General features: G+C 36.2%; 1 protein-coding gene across 1 annotated transcript; it reads right to left on the bottom strand.

Moving 5' to 3' along the window:
- Positions 1 to 1,603: 1,603 nt before the first annotated feature.
- Positions 1,604 to 20,427, bottom strand: Smp_002160 (hypothetical protein). The gene is made up of 12 exons (XM_018797978.1): positions 20,394 to 20,427; positions 19,452 to 19,572; positions 19,322 to 19,407; positions 16,074 to 16,194; positions 14,509 to 14,592; positions 12,808 to 13,029; positions 10,246 to 10,449; positions 9,015 to 9,425; positions 7,979 to 8,047; positions 5,447 to 5,519; positions 3,295 to 3,449; positions 1,604 to 2,241 (listed from the first exon to the last, which is right to left on the bottom strand). Exons 2-12 carry the CDS (start codon positions 19,551 to 19,553, stop codon positions 1,732 to 1,734), a joined length of 2,037 nt encoding a protein of 678 aa, XP_018652965.1. The 5' UTR covers positions 19,554 to 19,572; positions 20,394 to 20,427; the 3' UTR covers positions 1,604 to 1,731.
- Positions 20,428 to 21,388: the final 961 nt, after the last annotated feature.

Below are 21,388 nucleotides of genomic sequence, written 5' to 3' on the forward strand. Positions count from 1 at the left end.
TCCATATTTTTCTTGTTTGTTAGTTCCATCAAATTGAATGATATGCTAAATTAAAACTACACAACTCTAGCAGATGTGTTTAATTGGACTCTTTACTTATTTTCGCAACTACCGGAGATAATAATCAGTTTTATGAATCATTTCTTCGAATCTATCAATCATTTGAAAACATTTAAAACCATTATTTTTACACAAAACTTTTCAGTTTATCTAATTAATTAACTCCGACTGTAGCCCCTTCGGGGGCTACTGCCGGTTCCAAGCCCAGGTAGAGGAGGAGGGTTGGGCATGGGGTTAGCAACCCCATCCCGTAGAAAACCAACTCGCTAACAAAACGCTAATTAATTTGTGCAAAAGACCTCAAAGTGTTCCATCAATAGGTAGGTAGACATGCTATGTGATGATCCTGATTGAACTGTATTCACATCGATCAACGGAATATAGTAGACAATATAATCCATCTAGAGAAGAAAGCGGAAACATCATACAATTGATGTCTACGACCTCAGGAAATTTAAGACAAATTAGAAGACTAATCAATCAGCGGGAAAATAGCTAAAATCAGTAATAGGAGTAATATGATGCATGCTACTTATCTCTGTCGATATAAGTAGTACTAACTCCAATCGGAAGTGGAAAACATGGCAGCAGAAGACTACGAAGTTCGACTTGAAGAAAACAGAAACGGAATTAAGAGTTGTGAATTAGAAGAATCATATAGAATATTAAAGACAAATGATGGAAACTTGCAAATAAAGTATTTAATGTATAGTTTTCATATTTTATAGAGACGCTCTGCAATTTTGTGTTGGGATTTCGATTGTCAGTAAGTCACAACGTAGAACTTCGTACGTACGTACATCAGTTCAAGTTGCTATACCACATTAGCACACAGATGCAGTTGTCGATTCAAATCCCATAGTGGTAGAAGTAGTAAGAGTATAAGCAGTAATCCGAAAGATTAGGGTTTGAAGATGTTATTCAAGGAGTATAATACAGTGAAATCAATTTGGAAAGAGGAAAAAAGATAGAGACATGAAGAATTCAAAAGATTAGAATTTGGTAGAACACAAAGACTGAATGTACCTTCGCCATTGCAAACGATTTTGAGCCATGTCATTCAAGGTCTCTAACCATTGGTTGCTATCATCTCGCGAATCCCAACATGGTAGTCTACACCTACCAGCATGGCTCAGTCCAATTGTCAGTGACTTCATGGATTTGTGCCACGTTTTGGTGTGGCCGCCCCTAGCTTTCTTCATACCTACTCTTACGCCATAAAACATTGCAGGTCGGGGCAGTAGGTGGTTGGACATACGTAACACGTGTCCCAGCCATCTCAACTGATTTCGATTGTCCCCAACTGTGTTCTCGTTCATTACAGTAATAGTAGTATGAGGAATAAATGTATCTAGTTTATCGTAAACTTTGTTGAAAATAACAACCTTGACTTTCTACACAAAGAATAAAAAGATATTTCGAGGTGTTTCTAGTAAATCTGAAAGTTCAGAATTCAGTCTAGTATGGATTTCTAGTTGTTAACCATTTTCTCTAACTGATGTCAATTAGGTAGTGAGAATTACCTTTATAGCAAAGAATACGTGAGGGAAAACTATTTATTATGAAACTGTTTCCTTCTGAAACGGTAGATCAAATGAGATCAATCAAAAAAATATTTTTATGTACACATAGACAACAAAAAATTTGTTTGTTTTTCCACAACCAACAGTTTCAATCAACAAGTTGTCCTTTAATTTTAAGTTTCTTTAAAACACGTCCCTGTTCTAAAGCTGCTGCTCTTCTACGACGTTGTGAACTGCCGATACCATCTCCGGCTGATGACGAATTATCTGAATCTAGATTCCCAGTGCCTCCGCCTCCTGACAACGCTGGAGACGATCGAGTAGTTGTCAATCCACTAGAATTATACTGTCCACTATCTGAAGAATTAACAATGGACGATGGGTTCAATCGACATTGTTTTGGATCTGATTTCTCCACTGTTGTATTAGTAGATGGAATACCACTACTTCCACTAGTCATATTATGCAAACCTAAACTTCCAGCAGCCGCAGCCAATGTACCAGCAACTCCAAGTGAATGACGCGGTAGAATTGGACGTTTTGAGTCGGCTACACGAAGTGCCGACAAAATCAACGGATCGATTAAATTATAATAAGAATCTTCAGGTGATTCTGATACACTAGGATTTGGCAGACTAGCAAGTCCACAAGGTAACGGCTAAAAGAGAAATTAGACTTTTAAAAAAAGAAATGTTTCGTTCAACTATACACAAAAAAACCTATAAAAACTTAAAATATGCAGTGATCAACCAGGAGAGTAAGTGTTAACGGTTGCATGTAACTGAAGATATATTTTTCAGAAAGTATATCTAAGAGGATAAAGGTTATTACTATATGCACCAAGTTATTACGCTTGGGAATACGACAAGTCAGCAGCGACCTGATTTAACTATCCTGAAACGCCAACGTCGGTGGACTTCACATGCTTTACGTATATCGTTTCAGTACCTTTCACACTAAACGTTATATGTCAACACCGAAATTGAATGGAGAAAATGGACGTTATTAGTTTATGATATGAAGCCGGGGTATGAAAGATAGTTCTGTATAGAACTGACATCCATCAGTCCATCCAAACTTGATAGTTGAAGTTCTAGAAAACATGGAACTCAGTGATTGTCTTTGTTAAACAACTATTGTTCTTCATCTTGTTATTGATTACTTCATTATAATATCAATCCATTTTGTGCGACGCCTTTTTCAGATCCACTAATATACCAAACATTTCAAGTCATCTGATGTATGAAGTGAGAAAAACCAGAACAGTGAACATTTTCTCAGTTCAGTAAGTTCCCAAAATCCTAACGATTCATAAGTCTTAGCATTTTCTCATAATGAAATGGTTGATAATTCCTTAGAAGTACAATATTGTATTAAATGAAATATCCTTACAGTTGATATACAAGACTGAAAGGGATGAGTTCCTGTTATCGTATATGTATCCTGAACAAATTATCTCGATATAGTCTGTTTAGTTGCAAGTCACACTTCAAAACGCCGCATGGATGTCTGTCTCCTGTGGTTAGACTTTGAAAATGCACACTTCCAGATCAACTAGATCAATACTAACGCAGTGACCTTTTCAAATCCCTCAAATAGAAGTAACCTTTACAATGTGATCAACTGAAAAGTGACAATTGTCTGCCAACATCTAATAACACTTGAGATTACTTTGTTCATGACTAATAGAAAAAAAGATGACAAGAATTACTTTATTAGGAGCAAATGTTTCTAGTCTTAGTCGAGCTGAATGTAATTCAAAGTCACAATTTAATAACGCTAGACGTAAATCGAATAAAAGTAGAATTTTTGAACGTAAACCATTATATGCTTCAACAATTTCTGCAGTTGCCGGTGGATTAGGATCTGGAAAAATTGTAGAAATGAAAATATTTCACCGATAATTAATCAACCAAAAATGATAAGAAATAACTATCTATGGTATAAAAAAAATTAACCAAGTAACCCCCCCCCAGTCACTTAGTTAAATGAAATGCAGACCGCCACAACCAGATGGTCTGCACCTACGTACACGGCTCAGTTTAATAGTCAGTGTCTTTCATGGACTGATATCATGTGTTGGTTTGGCCCATTGCAAGCTCTCTTCCAACCTACTCCTACACTAGTCATCATCTCGTGTCAATGTAGTCGGTAAGTAATCATATGTAATACATGAGCTAACCATCTCAGCCGATAAAAATTCACTATCTCGTCAATCAGTTTGCTATAATTACTTAGTACTTTGTGTTAACATCAGAACCGTTAACTTGATGATCGCGGAATACATGAACAATGGTTCGAAGACACCGATGATCGAATACTAGTAACGTATGAATATCCTCTATTTTTAAAAATAATGTCTCATACCCATAAAGCAGAAAAGAGAGAACTGCTGAGCAGTAGACTCGTTCTTTAACCAGTGAATGAATCTCTTTCTACACTAAAAGTGAAGTAAGTTGGCAGAAAGATAACTGCTGAATTGTTTAAAAGCGATCGACAGGTAACTCAGCCGTTTCACATAAGTTCCGTGTTAGTTGGTACTCGTCACAGTGTAGTGCTAGGTAAGCCCATATAGCTTATTTTAGCTTCTGACAGACCTTTTTTTTCATTCTGCTTGAACCACATTTTGACCTTGTCAGTTATTCACTTATCAACGCTGATTGTTTTTAGATGAGCCTATGTGTGTGTACATCTTATCCGACTCATCACATGTCTGCAGCTTATTTTTGTGTGACTATAAATATTGATTAACGCTTGATTAAATCGAGTTGACTTACATGCCTTCTCCACTGCACGTCATTTCGCTTAACTCTCTTCTCCTCGCTTCGTTTCTGCAATCGTTTGTCTGGATCAACGATTGTATGAAATATACACATCCAAAAATCCATTCTCATATTTGACTTATTTTAATTCCGTTATTCACTAACGCGACTTAAGTCGATAATTATATACGAGGATAGCCAGGATGTATATTTTAACAACAATCATTTGTACGATCTAATTGGAGTCAGGTATAGGGCCATTAAAACAACAAGGAGTATCTGTAATTCTGTTTGGAAATGATACCCCACGTCAGATTCGAACAGACATCACTCAGCGTCAAAGTCAAAAACTTTACCAGTAAACTATGTGAACTGTAACTGAAGTACCATAGAATTGATTGGTCGATGAGTACGTATAACCAATGATAAATTTGTCTAGTTTAGTTTAACTACCTCTGCTTTTTACTCCACAACCTCGAGTAATTACGTTAGGAATTTGATCTTCCACCAGATTTTAAGTCATAAACCTATAAATTTCATGCTGATGTGATATGAAATTGTGTTAGGAAATCTACTTCCTGGAAATCAACACTAATGAAGACCATGAGTAGCTACCTATAAAAAAGAATATGAGACAGAGATGATCTCAGAATCGCTAGCTTGGATCTGATTGGTTCGTTGCCAATGCATTATTTTACTAAAATACAAATATTGACTTAATTTTCCTGTTACGAAACTTGGTCAAGTCAATTTTAATACAAAGTATATAAATATATAAATTCTCTTAAAACAATTTGAACGATTATTAAACCAAGTAAAAACACAAATTGAGATCATGAATCGATCAATGTTAGACCATCATTGAAAACCTGTAAGCACTGGACGGCTGTTTCGTCCTAATATGGGACTCCTCAGCAGTACACGTCCACGACCCCGTGTGCTGGACCTCGCGAGCGAAACCTTAGGTCCTAGGTTAGAATCCCGTGTGGGAGGATCATGGATGCGCACTTCGATGGTGATCAAATACTAATCGATTCATGATCTCAATTAAAAACTTAACAATCTCCACGACCATATACTAATAAAAACAATACAACGTACCAATTTGTAAATGACCTAAGAAGTTTTCAATGATTCTTGTCTTTTTCTGTCCTAAATTACTGGGTAATTTCATCTGAAATATTTGGTGAAAGAATATTTTTTTAAATAATAGAAGCGGGAATCTTTAGAAGAAATGATGAAAAGGAAATGACTGAACTTTATTGGGTTACGAATTCTCATACTAGAAATTTGCTTCAAAATTAGTCATTAATAAATCGGTCAGTCAGCCTGTCATTTTTATTTTATTTCTTTATTTGAACACATAAGTATTGGTACAAAGGGACACCAGACATATATGCTCCGCACAAATCTCATTTGATTTGTGTGAGGGATGTGATACTGCCCGGGTGCCCAAACTGAAGCAGGTGGATTTTCAGGGGGCCACATCCAGAGCTTTTGACCTAAAGGTCTGGTCCACAAGGCAGTGGAGCATCGTGAGGAGATGCAGTCCCATGATAGCCGATGACCAACAATAGGTTCATACGCCATTTGTTCCCTCAGGATACTGGAGTTAGCCCATGTGCACCATTGGTTTGGAATCAGGGTTTTCCAACTTCCCTAGGTGAACACGGAGAGAGTCCACCAACCCGGTTTGCGTGCCGGATATTCGCTTTTTCGTCCTCTCAATTTCGTAAACAACAGTAATGTCATGGGAAGGCAGTTAGTAGGACTTCCCTGGCAGAGGCTATATATGCGTGGTCATGTAAGAGCATTTCGAGAGGGAGAGCTGACTCTCCCCAGTCTCGGCCGTACCAGGGCACATATTCACAGATCAAAGTTGCCACATAACATTAGTAAAATAAGATGAAACTATCAAGACAAAGCCCAGAGCAGTAGAAGTAGTAACAGTATATTAGTGATATTGGAAAACACTAGGCATAGACAATATGATTCGACAAAGAATTAGTTCGTGAAGTAGAAAATAGAAATTTAAAACTCTAGACATAAAAAATGACAAGGAGTGAATGTAGCTGATCCCTATCACCGAAAGTCGTCAAATATTAGTTATGATAATCACGTGAAACGCAAACAGGCAGACTACATCCACCTCTATGCTTCAATCCAACAGTCAATGACCTCATGAACTGACGTCCGAGTGTCTTGATTTGCCCGCTGTTCTGGTCAACCTTCTGTGGGCACCATTAGTATGAAAGATTTGTAATTTGTCAATAGTTAGTTTTCACCACAAACTGACTTTTCTAGCTACACAACACTGGAGAAATCACAAAGTACTGAACAACTATCTTGTTCTGGGATTTCAAGAATTCTAATGAGAAAAAACCACGAACGGTAGGGTTCAATCGTGTTCCAGGATGGGATACAGGTATTATCGATGACAATATGTCAGTAAGTACAAATAAAAATCCCAATTTTTTTACCAAGATAAACACTACAAACGATCCCAAAGACGATTTTATTGTGATTTTTTCTTTAATCAGTACTGACCAACTAAAAAGGGATGATTATCTGTACAAACTTCAATTTCCTGACTGTTTAAACATTGAGAATAAATCTTATCTTATTTCGACGTTATTTATTGTTTATCTAAACACGTAAGCATTGGTACAAAGAGGCACCAAATATATATGAGTCACTTGGATCATTTGATTTGTATGGGGGATGGTATACTGCTCGAGTTCCCAAACCGAAGCAGGTGGCTTTTTTAGGAGGCCAATCCCCGAGCCTTTGACCTAGAGGTCTGATTCAGAAGGCAGTGCAGTGGAGCAGTGTACTAATCATGCATGTCAGCCACAGTTTAAACATATAAGGCTGTTCGCATCATAATTATCAACAAAGACAAGAGAGAGAGTGAGGAGACTAAAAAATTATAAACAAGAACCTTATCAGGATAACTAGGTTTGTTTCACCCATTTATTCATCATAATCAATGTAGGACCTAGACAAAAACTTGTATCAATCCAAGAGTACACACAACTCGCATCAGTGTAGTGTGAGATAAAACATCATTCTAACTGAAACGGCATTTGCTGGAGCCAATTAAGGAGAATACACCTGTGGTGTGGTCTACTTATATCCATATAAGTAGTATATGGTGTTGATCAGACATAGAATGTATTTTCGCAGAAAACCGATGAGGAAAGAACTGAAATGAAGCGCGATCGGAAGGAAAATGGACGAACAATGGAATTAGAGAAGAAACAGTGAAGATCGAGACTATTGGTTGTTAATTTGCAAGTTGACTGTTCATTGTATGGTTGTCAGAATTTACTGAGATAGTCTGTAATTTTTGCTTAAATACATTCGATTGTCCCCAGTCGTGTTCTGTTCACTACACACCTACTTAAACGCCTTAAAGACTAAAAGTCGAGTAACTTCACAAGCTGATGTCATGTCATGTTGATATGACCACACTCATAGCTTCTTTACAATTACATTGAACAGTAACAAGGTTTGTCAAACAATCAACAACGATAAAATGATACAATAATCTAGAAAGACTAATAGTAGTATGTAAAAATTAGGCCTTGTTCATCAGTGATCAGTTATATGAGGTAAACAAACACTATTTACCTTTTGACTACGTAGATGAGCACCGGGATTTTTGCTAACATCCAAAAAGTTTATTGAATATTGTGTATTCTGAAGAAGAAAAAAAAACACAAAGATTTAAATCAAAACTTTTTTGAGAAGAAATACAATATGGAAGAGAAAAAATTTCGATGTCCATGACGGGATTTTCATCATTCTTTGTTGGTATATGTGAGTCTTGAACGAAGTGCCTCGATATACCAGTTATGTCACAAGTTTACATAGATCAATGTTATATATGTCAAGTCCCTCTTAGTATGGATCGAATTCTATAGGTCAACTTTCAATGTGACCACTAATCAAGATAGAATTTAATCTTCACTAAGAAGGATTTGACATACATGGCATTGATCACTACCCAGTGATCGATCAGCTGTAAAATATACTCTGGAAACCATGAGAAATGATATTCAACATTAATTATGACTAAGCTATCCGGACATATGTTGGATGACCTTCTGTTGAATGAATAAGCTTATTGTAGTGAAACCCATCAGATTTCAGACAAAAAGAAACCAACTATAAACCTTGAGAAGAATCACAAGTCACGTAAAACCAATGGATAGATTTAGTTCTTAGTATAGTTTCAGCTATAGACTCTTGAATGTTAAGACCTGCCTAACTATCGTCCATTTAAACGAGCGGTGTTAACTGGAGTAACAGTTTAGGTTGTAAGGAAGCTAAAGATGGCCAAACTAAGATGTGGGACTGTTTCATGAAATCACTGACTATAGGCCTGAAGAATATATATCACATTAGGTATAACACTTTATTACAATCATTAATCACTATTGTGTACTGACTCATATATTGCTGTCTAAATCGACTTCAAACTATAAAACAAAGGAATCTTGATTTCCAATTCATAGGTTGTAGATTTAAACCCGTCTTCCATTGAATTCAGTATGAACAGACACATAAAAGAATTATAAACCTCACACATAAACTCTATGCCTTAAATCCAAGTACCTATAACGCCCGATAACATGAATTACATTAAGGAATACTTTCAACTCACCAATGCGGTATTAGCTGTATTCGAAGCAGAATTTAATGAAGCACAAATATCTCCAGAGGATATCACCGCTCCAGTATTGGCGCTACCAGCTGCTCCTGTACTGGTTAAACTCGTACAACTAGAATCTGTATTGATGAGTGAATTTGTATTTCCAATTAACTGACTAGACGATGACGTAATATTGCCAGTACTATTATTACTAGCATTCAAACCACTAACACCACCGGGTCGCTTACGTTGTAACCCAGTATTTCCTGCTAGTGTTGTTGATGTTAACAATGAATTATTGGAAGATGATAGACCACAGCCAACGGACGAATGTGTAGATGTAAGCCAAGAATTTGTATCATCTGTATTTGTTTCATAACCTGTATGCTCAGATAATTCACAATCCCGAGTTACACTGTCAGCCTACAAAATAAAACCAAGATGGAAGGAAATTGGTTTTATATAAATAATAATAACGAAGAATATTACAAACTTTATACCTTTTACATTAAAAAGTCGATCAATATTTCCACAGTATGCAAATTTTTTTAAAATTTAACTCATTCTTCATGATCTTGGATATGAGCTACACTCTAATTATGAGGGCTAACGATATTATTATTCAGGGTTTCCTAAACCAAAGTATGTGTAGTAGTGCTCAAACCTGAGACTTAATGACTGAAAAGCAAGCAAGGCGTTCTAGATAACTAACTAACAATAATCTGCAGATAACGATTCTCTCAATTAATCAGTAATTAATAATAAACTATCTTCAAACAAGAGACTGACCAGTTGCAGTCGTAAGCATCAATAGGAAGATTCAAACAAACAATACTAAGTGAAATCAAACTTCACATCATTGCACAAGCAAGTGGCTATCAGGACTCAGTAGCTGAGTGGATAACGTGATGGCGTTTGAAGCGAAAAGTACTGGGTTCGAGTCTAAGAGTGAACATCAACAAGTCTGAGATGCAGATACATTCAGCTGACGAGTCCCAAATAGGACGAAACGTGTGTCAAACTGGATTCCACTGCTAGCCACTGTCTATCTTTGCTCATCTTCAAACACTTTTTTATTACCGTAAATCACGATTTATTTACTCAATACCTATAGACTTGATAAAAGAAATCTCCATTAACTACCCTACATATACCGTAAGATTCGGAAGTATTTTCATGATAGAAAAAAGAAATAAACAAATATGCCAGAGAACATGAAATTCTACAAAAAATATACATTTACCAATGAGATAAGTTTTTGTAAATCTTGTTTTTTACGTTCACGTTCTTTACGTCTAGCTTCGATTTTACGTAATTCCATAATTAAACGTTGTTCTTCTTCAACTTGATCTTTTGTACGACCATAAAGTAAACTTAATTGTTGTTTACGTCGACGTTCATGTGCTGCATCATATCTTAGACCTTGTGAAAGATTTGTTCCACGAGCCTTGAGATATGTATATATAAGAAAATAATTAGATGTAAAAATAAGTACTTTACACTACCATAAATATGATATGTAACTTGGTGATTGAAGTGATCAGTAGGAATTCTTATTTCACTTAGGTTTTATACTAATTGACAATTGTCAGTAAAATGTATTTAACAGAAGTATTTTTAAACAGACAAAGGAAATAATATTCATCACCAAAAAGTTTTAGGTTGAATATACACATTAGGATCTTCAATTGATACCACAAACTGATCTTAGCTAGACCATCAATGAAAACCTACAAGCACTTAACAGCTGTTTCGTCCTAGTATGGGACTCCTCAGAAGTGTGCATCCACGACTCCAACACGAGGAATGAAACACAAGACCTTTGGTCTTACGTGAGGACGCTTAACCTTCAAACCGCTGAGCAGGTATCCAGCGGTGTTATTTATTTTAACACATAACTAATGGTATAAGGAGACACCAAATATATATGCACCATACTTCGTCATTCGATTTGTGTGACGGCTGGAATAATGACCGGATGCCCAAACCGAAGCAAGTGGTTTTCTTAGGGGACCACATGCCGAGCCACTGACAAAGAGGTTTAATCCACGGGGCAGTGGAGCAACATTAGGAGACACAGTCCCATGATAGCCGGTGACCAACAATAGATCCATGCACCGTTTGTTAGTTCAGGATACTGGAGTACATGTGCACCATTGGTTTGGAATAGGGGTTTTCCAACTCCCCTAGGTGAATCCTCCATATCCACTAAACTGGTCAAAGCGTCGGACATTCGCTTTTCATCCTCTCAATTTCGTGAACAACACCCCTGCCACGAGAAGGTAGTGAGTAAGACTTCCCTGGCAGTGACTGTATACGCGTGACCATGTGAGAGCATTTCAAGAGGGAGAGATGACTCTCCCCACTCTCGGCCGTACCAGGGCATTTTGGGGCATTTGTTATAGACAAGTCATATTGTAATTAGACACATGAAACCTTTATTGAGATTGATCTCAGTGACTTGAAGTTATGCAGCTATAATTTAGAGGGAAGCGATGGATATAAGTAATGATAGTGTGGATCTGTTACCTAGAGAAGGACTTTTCAACCTTGAGTATGCAGATGATATTGTCTTACTGTGAGACGATATCCAAGTCATGAAATCCGCACTTAATCAGTTGGTAGTCATTATCCGTAGGTATGGTATGTGCTTTGCACCTTTGAAGTGCAAAGTACTTTCACAAGACTGGCACTGACCTGAACCTGCAATCACCCTGGGTAGAGAGCGAATAGAATTAGTTGAGAAGTTCGTGTATCTGGGTAGCTGTGTAAGTGCTGGTGGTGGTATGAGTGAAGGTCAGAGAAGCTTCTTACCAATCTGGGCCATCTTTGGCGCCTTCGTGATGTTAGTCTGGCTGTAAAAAGTCGAGTCTACAACGCGTCAGTGAGAGCAGTTTTGACCTATACTTGTGAAACCTGGCCTCTCCGAGTTGAGGATGTTAGACGACTCTCTGTGTTCGATCATCGTTGTCTCCGAAGGATTGCTGACATACAGTGGCAACACCATGTTAGTAATGCAGAGGTTCAGCATCGTGTGTTCGAGCATAGTGATGATGATCCAATTGGTGTTACTATCTTGAAACATCGACTTCGGTGGCTTGAAAATGACTTACAAATGTCTTCCTAGCGAATCCCACGTCAAGCATTATTTGCCGAAGCTGGGACCAGTCGGAAAAGGCGGAGAGGTGGTCAGTGTAGGACATGATGTCATGGTATGGAAGGAAGTTGTAAAGAACTAGCTTCTGTTGGTCCTTTGCGACTCCCTGGTTGGTCTCCGAGAGATGGTGTAACACAGTGAATAGAGACGTTATCAGACATGGTTCAGAATAGAAACCAGTAACGATCCTTCAATAACTTTCTTCTGCTTCCTTCATGACTAACTGAACTGTTCTTCATATTATTATTATTACTTCACTCTCATACACTAATTTCTATTCGTTGTTGTTTTTTTTTTATTATACGCAGTTTACATTCTCTATTTCTTCATAGCCTCATTGTTATTGTGTAGCGCATATGTATATGGTGCTTCCTTGTACCAATGTTTGTGTTCGAGTAAATAAGTTGATATCCCAGTACAATCGACTTCAGACAAAGTTTAATGAGGTTTAATAACATGTATAATTTTCGCCGTTTCAGGAAATGGATTTTCTATTAACTGTGTTTACCGCATCCAAACTCGGTTACCAAATATCTGAATTTTCAGTTTGCATTACCAACGATAGATCGCTTAATGCTTGAAGGTGTAAGGTTCAGTTTTTTTTTAACAACAAAAATAGAGAAAATATAAAAATAACATTACGATTACCTTATCTAACTGTGTTAAAATTCCATAATATCTTTCTTTAAGATCTTCAACCGATGGACGTCCAGGGAACTTTTCACAATCCCATCGATCTCTCATATGAATAAAACGTAAATCAAAACGTTTAGCCAATTCCATCAAATGTGCTGTACGCTCTTCACTCCATTTTGGATCTTTTAGCATTGTTTCGTACTCTTCTACAGTGTATTCAGGAACAGTGACATGCTAACACAAATTTTTTTTCACAAGACACAAATAAGAAGAAAATAAGTTGTGGAAAACAGAAGAAAAGTATAGCGACACATCAATTTCACTAGTAAAATGACCATTATAATTCATCGGAAAGAAACGCTCAGTTCATAAAGCTTTAATACAGTTGAAATTAATATGTCGTGTACTAATGACATCGCATACACAGGTTACCTTGTCTAATCCTCATCACTTTGAATTAGAATAAGTATTAGAGTATACTATTAACGTGACAAAATAAGAACAGTAGAGTTTCTTAACAAAATGTCAGAACTATATATGGTAAATGAATTTTAAAAGTAAGACATGTGACATGATCCAGTTTTCGTTTCAACAGTATTGTCACTGGTTACTATTCTGATAACGTTTTAATTCACTAAGTTGCGTGACTATTTAAATCTAAAGCTCAGGTGTTATGACAAATCAACAGACAATAATTTAACATAACTTTGGATCATTGCACAGTACTATACTATATAGTGATTACCTCACCGGTTTCTTCACCCAGTCCAAACGTTAGCAAATAATGTACAGTTTGGAAGGCGCTATGGCTAAATATATAAAAAGTAACTAACCGACAGGAGGTATTTCAAGAAGATATCAACCATGTAATTTTCATATGCGCTGCGTTTTGAAAGCATGCTTTCGAACCTCAGAGGTTTGTTATGATTTATAATTAGAATTACTCTTAACTATGTGGAGAATGGAGTATGTGTCACTGATGGTAATTTGTGTTCGTTTCGTAGTATTGTGAATCGGGATGATTTCAAAATATAAACTAAGAAATATCGACTTAGGGATTTAAAAATAAAGTGACCTCTGCAGGGCTTGATTGTTGTAGGTTTGGTTCATAGCAATGAAGTGAGGTATTCACTTCTGGGTAGTTCCAAGTGGGAAACAAACAATCATTAGATTTTTTTATTTTCCCCAACTAGTATCAATATATCAGTTCCTGAAGTAATTAACTGTTTATCCGAGTCACGTTGGTAGGTGCAGATCACCTACTTGGGGTCGACCCGACTATCGTAAATAATAGTTGTGTAGCATAATTCAGAATCAGTCTCAATGGCGCAGAATAATTCACTTTTTAGCTACCCCTACATCCTAAGTTACACTCTTGATTTATCTCTTCTCGAAACATATTTTCTACGTTTGATATGGTATTACCATTTCTAATACTTTTGACATTCAGCATGATTAATTTTATTTCGTTGAACTGATGTAGTGTTGAAGCTCGGATGGGTGGACATGTGACAAATTACACGTTGCGTATGATTGACTGACTGAGCTGATGTGAATCCGTAAAGTAAGCCATTTTCATATTAAAACTAATCTCCAGAAAACATAACACAATGCTTTATATGATATTAAGTAGTTTAGTTTTATTTCGAACAAATAAAATGAAAAAGTGCATAGTCAAGAAATGTTTTGACATACATAGTGTCAATATCTTACCTTATTGTATCGTGCAAAATAATAATCTTTATTAGCCTCTGGATCAGTGCTTTCTCGTCTCCAATGATATAAGACTAGATTATCCTAGTAAGAAAAAAACGAAGTATCCAAAGCATAATATACTACGTTGATTCAATTATAAATCTTGATAAATAGAATATTCTTGTTAATTACTGTTACGGTTTTTGTTACTGTGAGGACAAGATAGTGAATAGAAATAGACTGTAGTACAATATTTAGTAGTGTATAAATAGCATATGAAGTTTAAAGGGATTATTCAACTTGTAATTTATATGTTGGATTGACTAACTTTGAGATAGATGCTTTAGCGTAAAACAGTAACCAGAAGAGTTCGACTGTGTATCAGTGATTACAATGGATAGCGGTTGCAAAGTATCGCGAACTGTCAGTAATTCGAAATGTAAACTATTGGATCTCAACTAAATGTCTTAACATATTCGCCGCAAAATCTGAAGACTTTTGGTTCGATTGCAGGTAGCATATGTGATATGTGGCCCATAATGTTAGCACTAAGATAAAACAGCCATGCAGAGCTCTTTGGTCTTCCATGGTCCTTTAGACAAAATTAACCTGTTATATAAACTACAAGTGTACATACAACAACAAGAACTATCAATGAGGATATTGACAAATTTAGTGTGCTGTTAGTGTCGCATGAACTATAATTCCTTGCCCAAATTGAAGTAGGTAGTTCTCTTAGGGGACCACCTATCGAGCTTTTGACCTAGAAATCTAATCCATGAAGCAATGGAGCAACTTTAGAAGATTTAGTTCCATAATAGCCGGTGACCAACAATAGTTTCATACTCCATTTGTTCCCTCAGGATCCTGTAGTCCATGTGTACCATTGGTTTAGAATCACAGCTTTCCAACATCCCTAGGTGGATCATCTGCACCTGCCACCCCGGTTAAAGTGCTAAATATTAGCTTTTATTCCTCTCAATCTCACAAACAACACCCCCACCTTGAGAAGGTAGTTAGCAGGATTTCCCTGGCAGCGGTTATATATGCGTGGCCATATGAGACCACTTCGAGGGGAAGAATGAACTCTCTCCATCCTTGGTCGTATCAGGGCATTTGGACAATTAAGTTATACTTAGGTATTCGAAACTAATAACTAGTTGGATTTAATTAGATTGGTAAAGCTAAATACGAATAAAATTCAATTTAATGTGAATGACCGACTAAAAACGTTAGCCTTGTTTCCTATACTAACATGCTGTGCATGGAGACCATTAAATCAGCTCTTGAAACATTAGAATGCTTTAATTAAGCCCATTTACCGAATACATGCTTATATAATTAGCCTTCCGAGTTTACAGTACAAGAGTCCAAGTGAGGGATAAACAAGTCAACAGTGCCATCTCCGAAATTGATAATAAATGAAGCTGAGTTGTGTTGAAAAAAAAAGTCCCTGTCAACATTATAATCATAACCTACTGAGTAACTATATAAAAAATCCGAAGTGTTTGCTAGTCAAGAATAAAAAACCGCATTTCCACTCAGACATTACGCAATATGGTATAAAAGTACAAAAGACTAACTTGTCTAGCGGAATTTGTAAAAGGTGTCCATTGCCAAGAACGAACTCGTCCTACACCAATCACAGCTTTGGGTTGTTTATAAAGAGGTGTATTATCAGTTGGCATAATCGGAGGAAGATTACTAAAGGCAAAAATAGAGGAATCCGTAAATTACTTGCTATAGTGTGACTCAAAATGAAATATATAGTTTGATGAGTGTAAATACTTATATAAATCAAATATTTATTAAATATTTGAAACACATAACACTGAATAAGAATGATCTCAACTGATCATAGGCATCTTTGAACGACATTTTACATATTTTGTAACAATTGAGTTAGGGATTCTGAGGTTAAATACAAAGTACTAGGTAATTATGGCAACTCGATTTACAAAGTAGTGAATCCTTATCGACTAATACGGTTAACACGTGTATTACGTATGCCTATTCGCCGACTAGGTTGACGCGAGATGATGACTGGTGTAGGAGTAGGTTGGAAGAGAGCTTGAAGTGGCTATACCAACACATGATATCAGTCCATGAAAGACAGTGACTGTTGAACTGAGCCATGTACTTGAGTGCACATTACCTGGTTGTGGTCCACCTGATCATCGTAACCATTTGTTAGACTTTTACCATTTACTCTTTGTCTTCCCTCAAATCCTAAATTTCCGAATTCCGCATAAGTTTTATTTTATTTCACTAATTTGCATTCTCTTCTCGAACTGTACTTTTGATGATCAATGTTTTCTGTTACCATTACCGCTCTTACTACCTCTACTACTCTGGGATTCGCACTGATAATTTCATCTCACTGTACTAATGTTGTATGATAACGTGAACAAATGTACACATGTGCTAGGTTCTATATTGTATTTAACTGACTGACTGAGGTGTACTTGCTTCTATTTTTATCAAAGACAGTTAATCTCGTTTTTGTTTGATTAGATTCCGGTAAAATATTTTCATTTTTGTAATTTTTCAGATCCTAATCCACCAGCGAATGCAGAAATAAATATTAATACTGTTACCACCTCTATCACCGGTATTTGCACTGACATTTCATCTCTCTGTACTAATGGTGTATGGTAACTTGCACTGATGTATACATGTGCCAATTTCTATGTTGTCTCTGATTGATTGACTAGTCAATAGTTGAGACTAACGAAAAGTGGAGATTAGCTAGCTAATGATTGTTTCCGAAAAGCTTTATGCACCTTATTTATGTAATAAGAAAACGGTGACTTATTTACAAGACTACGGTCTTCCTTAAAAATAAAACTTTTATCGTTCAGTATTCAGTACAGAAATACAAAACCTTTGGATAAATGATAAACTGAGATGCAAGAGTTTGAGGTTCACAATACATATTTCCTAAAGATTTTAGACAGATCTCTCTAATCAATATTAAATAACGAAAATGTTTAGGTTCGCATTGTCTCACTGCTCGTGATATCTAAAACAATGCAACATGCTGTCACTCATTTAGTTTGGTTATAGAATTCAATAGAAATGGTGCTGAACAACAACTAGACACGAATCAATGTGATACAGGACATCACGTCGATACCTTGAAATCTTTCACAGTGAATAATGAACAGTCAAGTCCCGGCTATCTGAAATTTGCCATCACTATCGGATTTTAGGAACCCGATCTATGTGTTTAAAGGGAGATGGTTGTTAATCCTTCTCTGTCTTAGTGACAAATACTTTTTTATCAAACTGAAAAATTTTATTCAACTTTCAATTAATTGTATCAGTAAGTCATTTTATTTGAACTGTCTTTTAGATCAATAGTCCTATTTGAACTAAGCCTGACTTATTTATTCTTGACATATATTTACATTCTATTTACTCTATTAGGTCTACTTACACCCTTGTTATACTAAACTGATGTGTGATCATAGCAGCTTTCAGCCTAAATTTTTCATGCAAATTATTTAAGCCCATTTTATAACTGATTTTTAAATATTACAAGTTGTAAGCAGCTGACGAGAACGAAACAAAATAAAATGAATTCAGACTATTCTGCTCAAGTCTTTGTTTTCGCTCTCTTCAAGATGATAAAGAGAACTGTGCAAGAAAAAAATACATGGAGATAATAGGCTATACACGAGTTCGATTGGTGGTCATCTTTCAAAGAAAAATGCAAATAAATGGATTAATGTAACTTAATTTAGGACTGAAAACATCACGATACGAACTGTGTTATTTTCAGACACGTTTAAAGGTTTTTTGAGATCACAAATCGAGCAACATTAAACCAACATTGAAAATTCGTAAGCACTGGACGGCCGTTTCGTTCCCGGTTTTTGACGGTGGTATAACATTCATCAGTTCATACTCTCAATAAAAATTCAACAATCTCCACAACCATGAACTGACAATTTGGAAAGTGCTTAGAAATAATATTTATGAAATACTGTCTCATACTAAGTATATTTTAGTGAGACCCCTTGCACTCACGTTGTTCGTGTGAGGCCTGATGATAATACCCAACTAAAGAAACTGAAGTACGTAAAGAGGGCTCCAAACGTCTGGTTCACTGGCTTCATGTAGAATGTTTCAACCACTAGTACAAAGTCTATCTTAACTGTGTCCAGATCTCATTTAATAGACGTATCACTCACCCCTTATGTATTTGGAATTCCAACACAAAATGATCTCTAACCTGTCCTTGCATATATATATATATATATATATATATATATATGCAGAGGGAGAGTCATTTGTAACTTTTGTCATTCTAATTCCCTCCGTCCATCTGCATCAGGTGTTTCACATTATATCTTACCTGAATGTTAACTTTCAACACAGATGGTTGTGAGGAGCTGATGAGAAACAAAGTATAACTAATTCATGTTATTCTGAATCAATGTTTGTTACGGTTTTATTCAAATTCATAAAGGGAACCAACTGCATGAGATACTGATTTGCTGAACCGTTACGCCATTATCCAAAGACGATCACATAGAAGACAACTTTTGGTGTAAACCAGTTGCTGAAATAACTTGTGAAGCTCACTCATTTCGTCTAAACACAAAACTAATACATATACTGGAGTGAAAAACTCAGTCTGATGATTGTATGTACATCAATCCTCTAAACAGAAAGATCGTAATTATAATTTAAAAAAAACTGGAGATGTGTATGATGGGGTAGTTCTATGGATAGATAACGTAATAGTTAAATACATACAACTATAAAATTTAATGAATAGTAATTTTGTGAACCAGGAAGTTATTTTAATGAAATGAAAACTCACTTGTTAAGAGTGCTATGTAAGCCCCAAACTTCACGAGGAACATGACCGGGCCTTTTTGGTGGTGGGTTAGGACGATAACTCTTTCTCTACATTGTTAATAACATTTAAAATCGACTTAATATGCACTTACTTTCTCTGCACGACTCAGAATAGCTTCTTTATCAAGCATAGACTTTCTGGGACTTGATTCATTCAGATCGAGAATATCTAGGACATCCATTGCAGTACCCATTGTTTGAAAAACAATGCAACTAAAAACAGATTTTAAAAGTAAACCACTTAAAACATCTTATGACACATAAACATATACAACTCCCAACACTAACCAAAAAACACTTTTTACTCAACTCACGCGTGCTTTATTACAGTCCATAAGAAAACCGATAATGTAGATCAATTAAAAATTAAGATCCTAAAACTTGAGAATTTGTCTGCTAGATTAAAAGTTTGAAATCTACTTCGGATTGGATTTTCAGATAAGTGGTTCATCATGCAGAACATGTAGTACTCAGCCAATAAGTTATCTTTTAATTGAGACAACTGTTCGACTTGCACTATTGACTTTAAATAGTCCAGTCGGTGTTAGGGAATTCACAAGCAACTGATGGTCGGAAGCGATCTCAGGACCCTAACAAAAATCTGAATACTAATAGGATTTCTAAACCCCCGGTAGTTACGCAAGCTACAAACGACATAATGTTGGAATTTGCACTGTCTTACTGAATATTACCTAACCATGAACCGGCCACTTATAAAATAATAAACACACGGTATCTAATTGGATGCAATGACCCTTAAGGATGATGACGGCAACCAAAAAACTGATTACCAAGATGTTTGGCCAACTAATGCCCGTAAATGAACTTCTCGGCCTAGAAGATAGAACAAGTATACTTCAATATAATCATTACTGCAAATAACTGTAGCAAAATGCTTTTCCAGAGATGAAAACTCATTGATTGTAAATACACATATGAAAGATAGACAACCGTCTGTAGTAAATCTTGAGATAAATAATGAAGAACACGGTAAAAATCGCACACGAAAATTACTAAATACTTGTATAACATACAGAAAGGTGAAAATAACCCCTAGGTACCGTGAAGCTTGTTTCCGGCGCTTCACTTATTAATGTCACATAATCAATACCTTCAAAACTTATTTGTATCAACCTTTTTGTTTCTTGAGCTCATTTCTCATTGTTCTGGTGAAGAGTTAAAATTTTAGGAGTATCCGGTGATCGGTAGCCTACTCACTTGAGTGCACTATTTCTAATCAGTTTCGTAATATTTGTGGACCTTTATGTCTTACAATTTCAGTGTGTTCGTCTCAGAGGGTGAATGTTTCTAGAACCAACAGCTAACAACTTACCAGGCGGGAGGTTGTTTGGTCACAATATAAAGACAATAAACAGAGAGTCCGGATGCTAAGAGAGGACTATGGTCTCAAGAGGAAAATAAATAAACTAATTAGTCAATAATGCGAATAGTGTGTGCAGGCAGGAGTGTAAGAGTAGCAAATAAATAGAAACAATAAGAAAGGAGACAGAAATAAGTCAATAATACTTGATTATGATAGGAGTGGATAGGTTATGAGATATTCATCACCTAAAACTAGTTCAAGAATACGCTGACACACTGGTGAGTACAATATTCATACCCTTCCTCGTAAGATTGGTTTCCTAGCCCCAAACCCCTCCTAAATTCCCGTCTTTGTGCTTAATCTGAGAAGTTTGGATCTCCTTTGAAGATAAAATGTGCAAAAAGTCATGAACTTCAGAGTAAGTTTTTGAAGATCCCACAGGTATTTGGAGTTTGACAACGCTAGTGAAATCAAAAGTCATAAGCGAGAAGGTTTGAAGATATATTTGATAGGCTATCGATATATCACAAATCAACCGATCTAGACTGGCTAGCGGTTGCAGAGGACGTTGAGCAAGGCGTTCCCACTCATGATCTTGAGCGGATGCATGACCAAGTGCCTTCAACTGAGGGAGTCCATTAAAACTAACATTGTCAGCAACAAATGTCGAAAAGCTATTGGTGTTATGGATTTATTTACCACTAC

Source organism: Schistosoma mansoni, chromosome 6, assembly GCF_000237925.1.
Source record: "Schistosoma mansoni strain Puerto Rico chromosome 6, complete genome".
Classification (NCBI taxonomy): domain Eukaryota; kingdom Metazoa; phylum Platyhelminthes; class Trematoda; order Strigeidida; family Schistosomatidae; genus Schistosoma; species Schistosoma mansoni.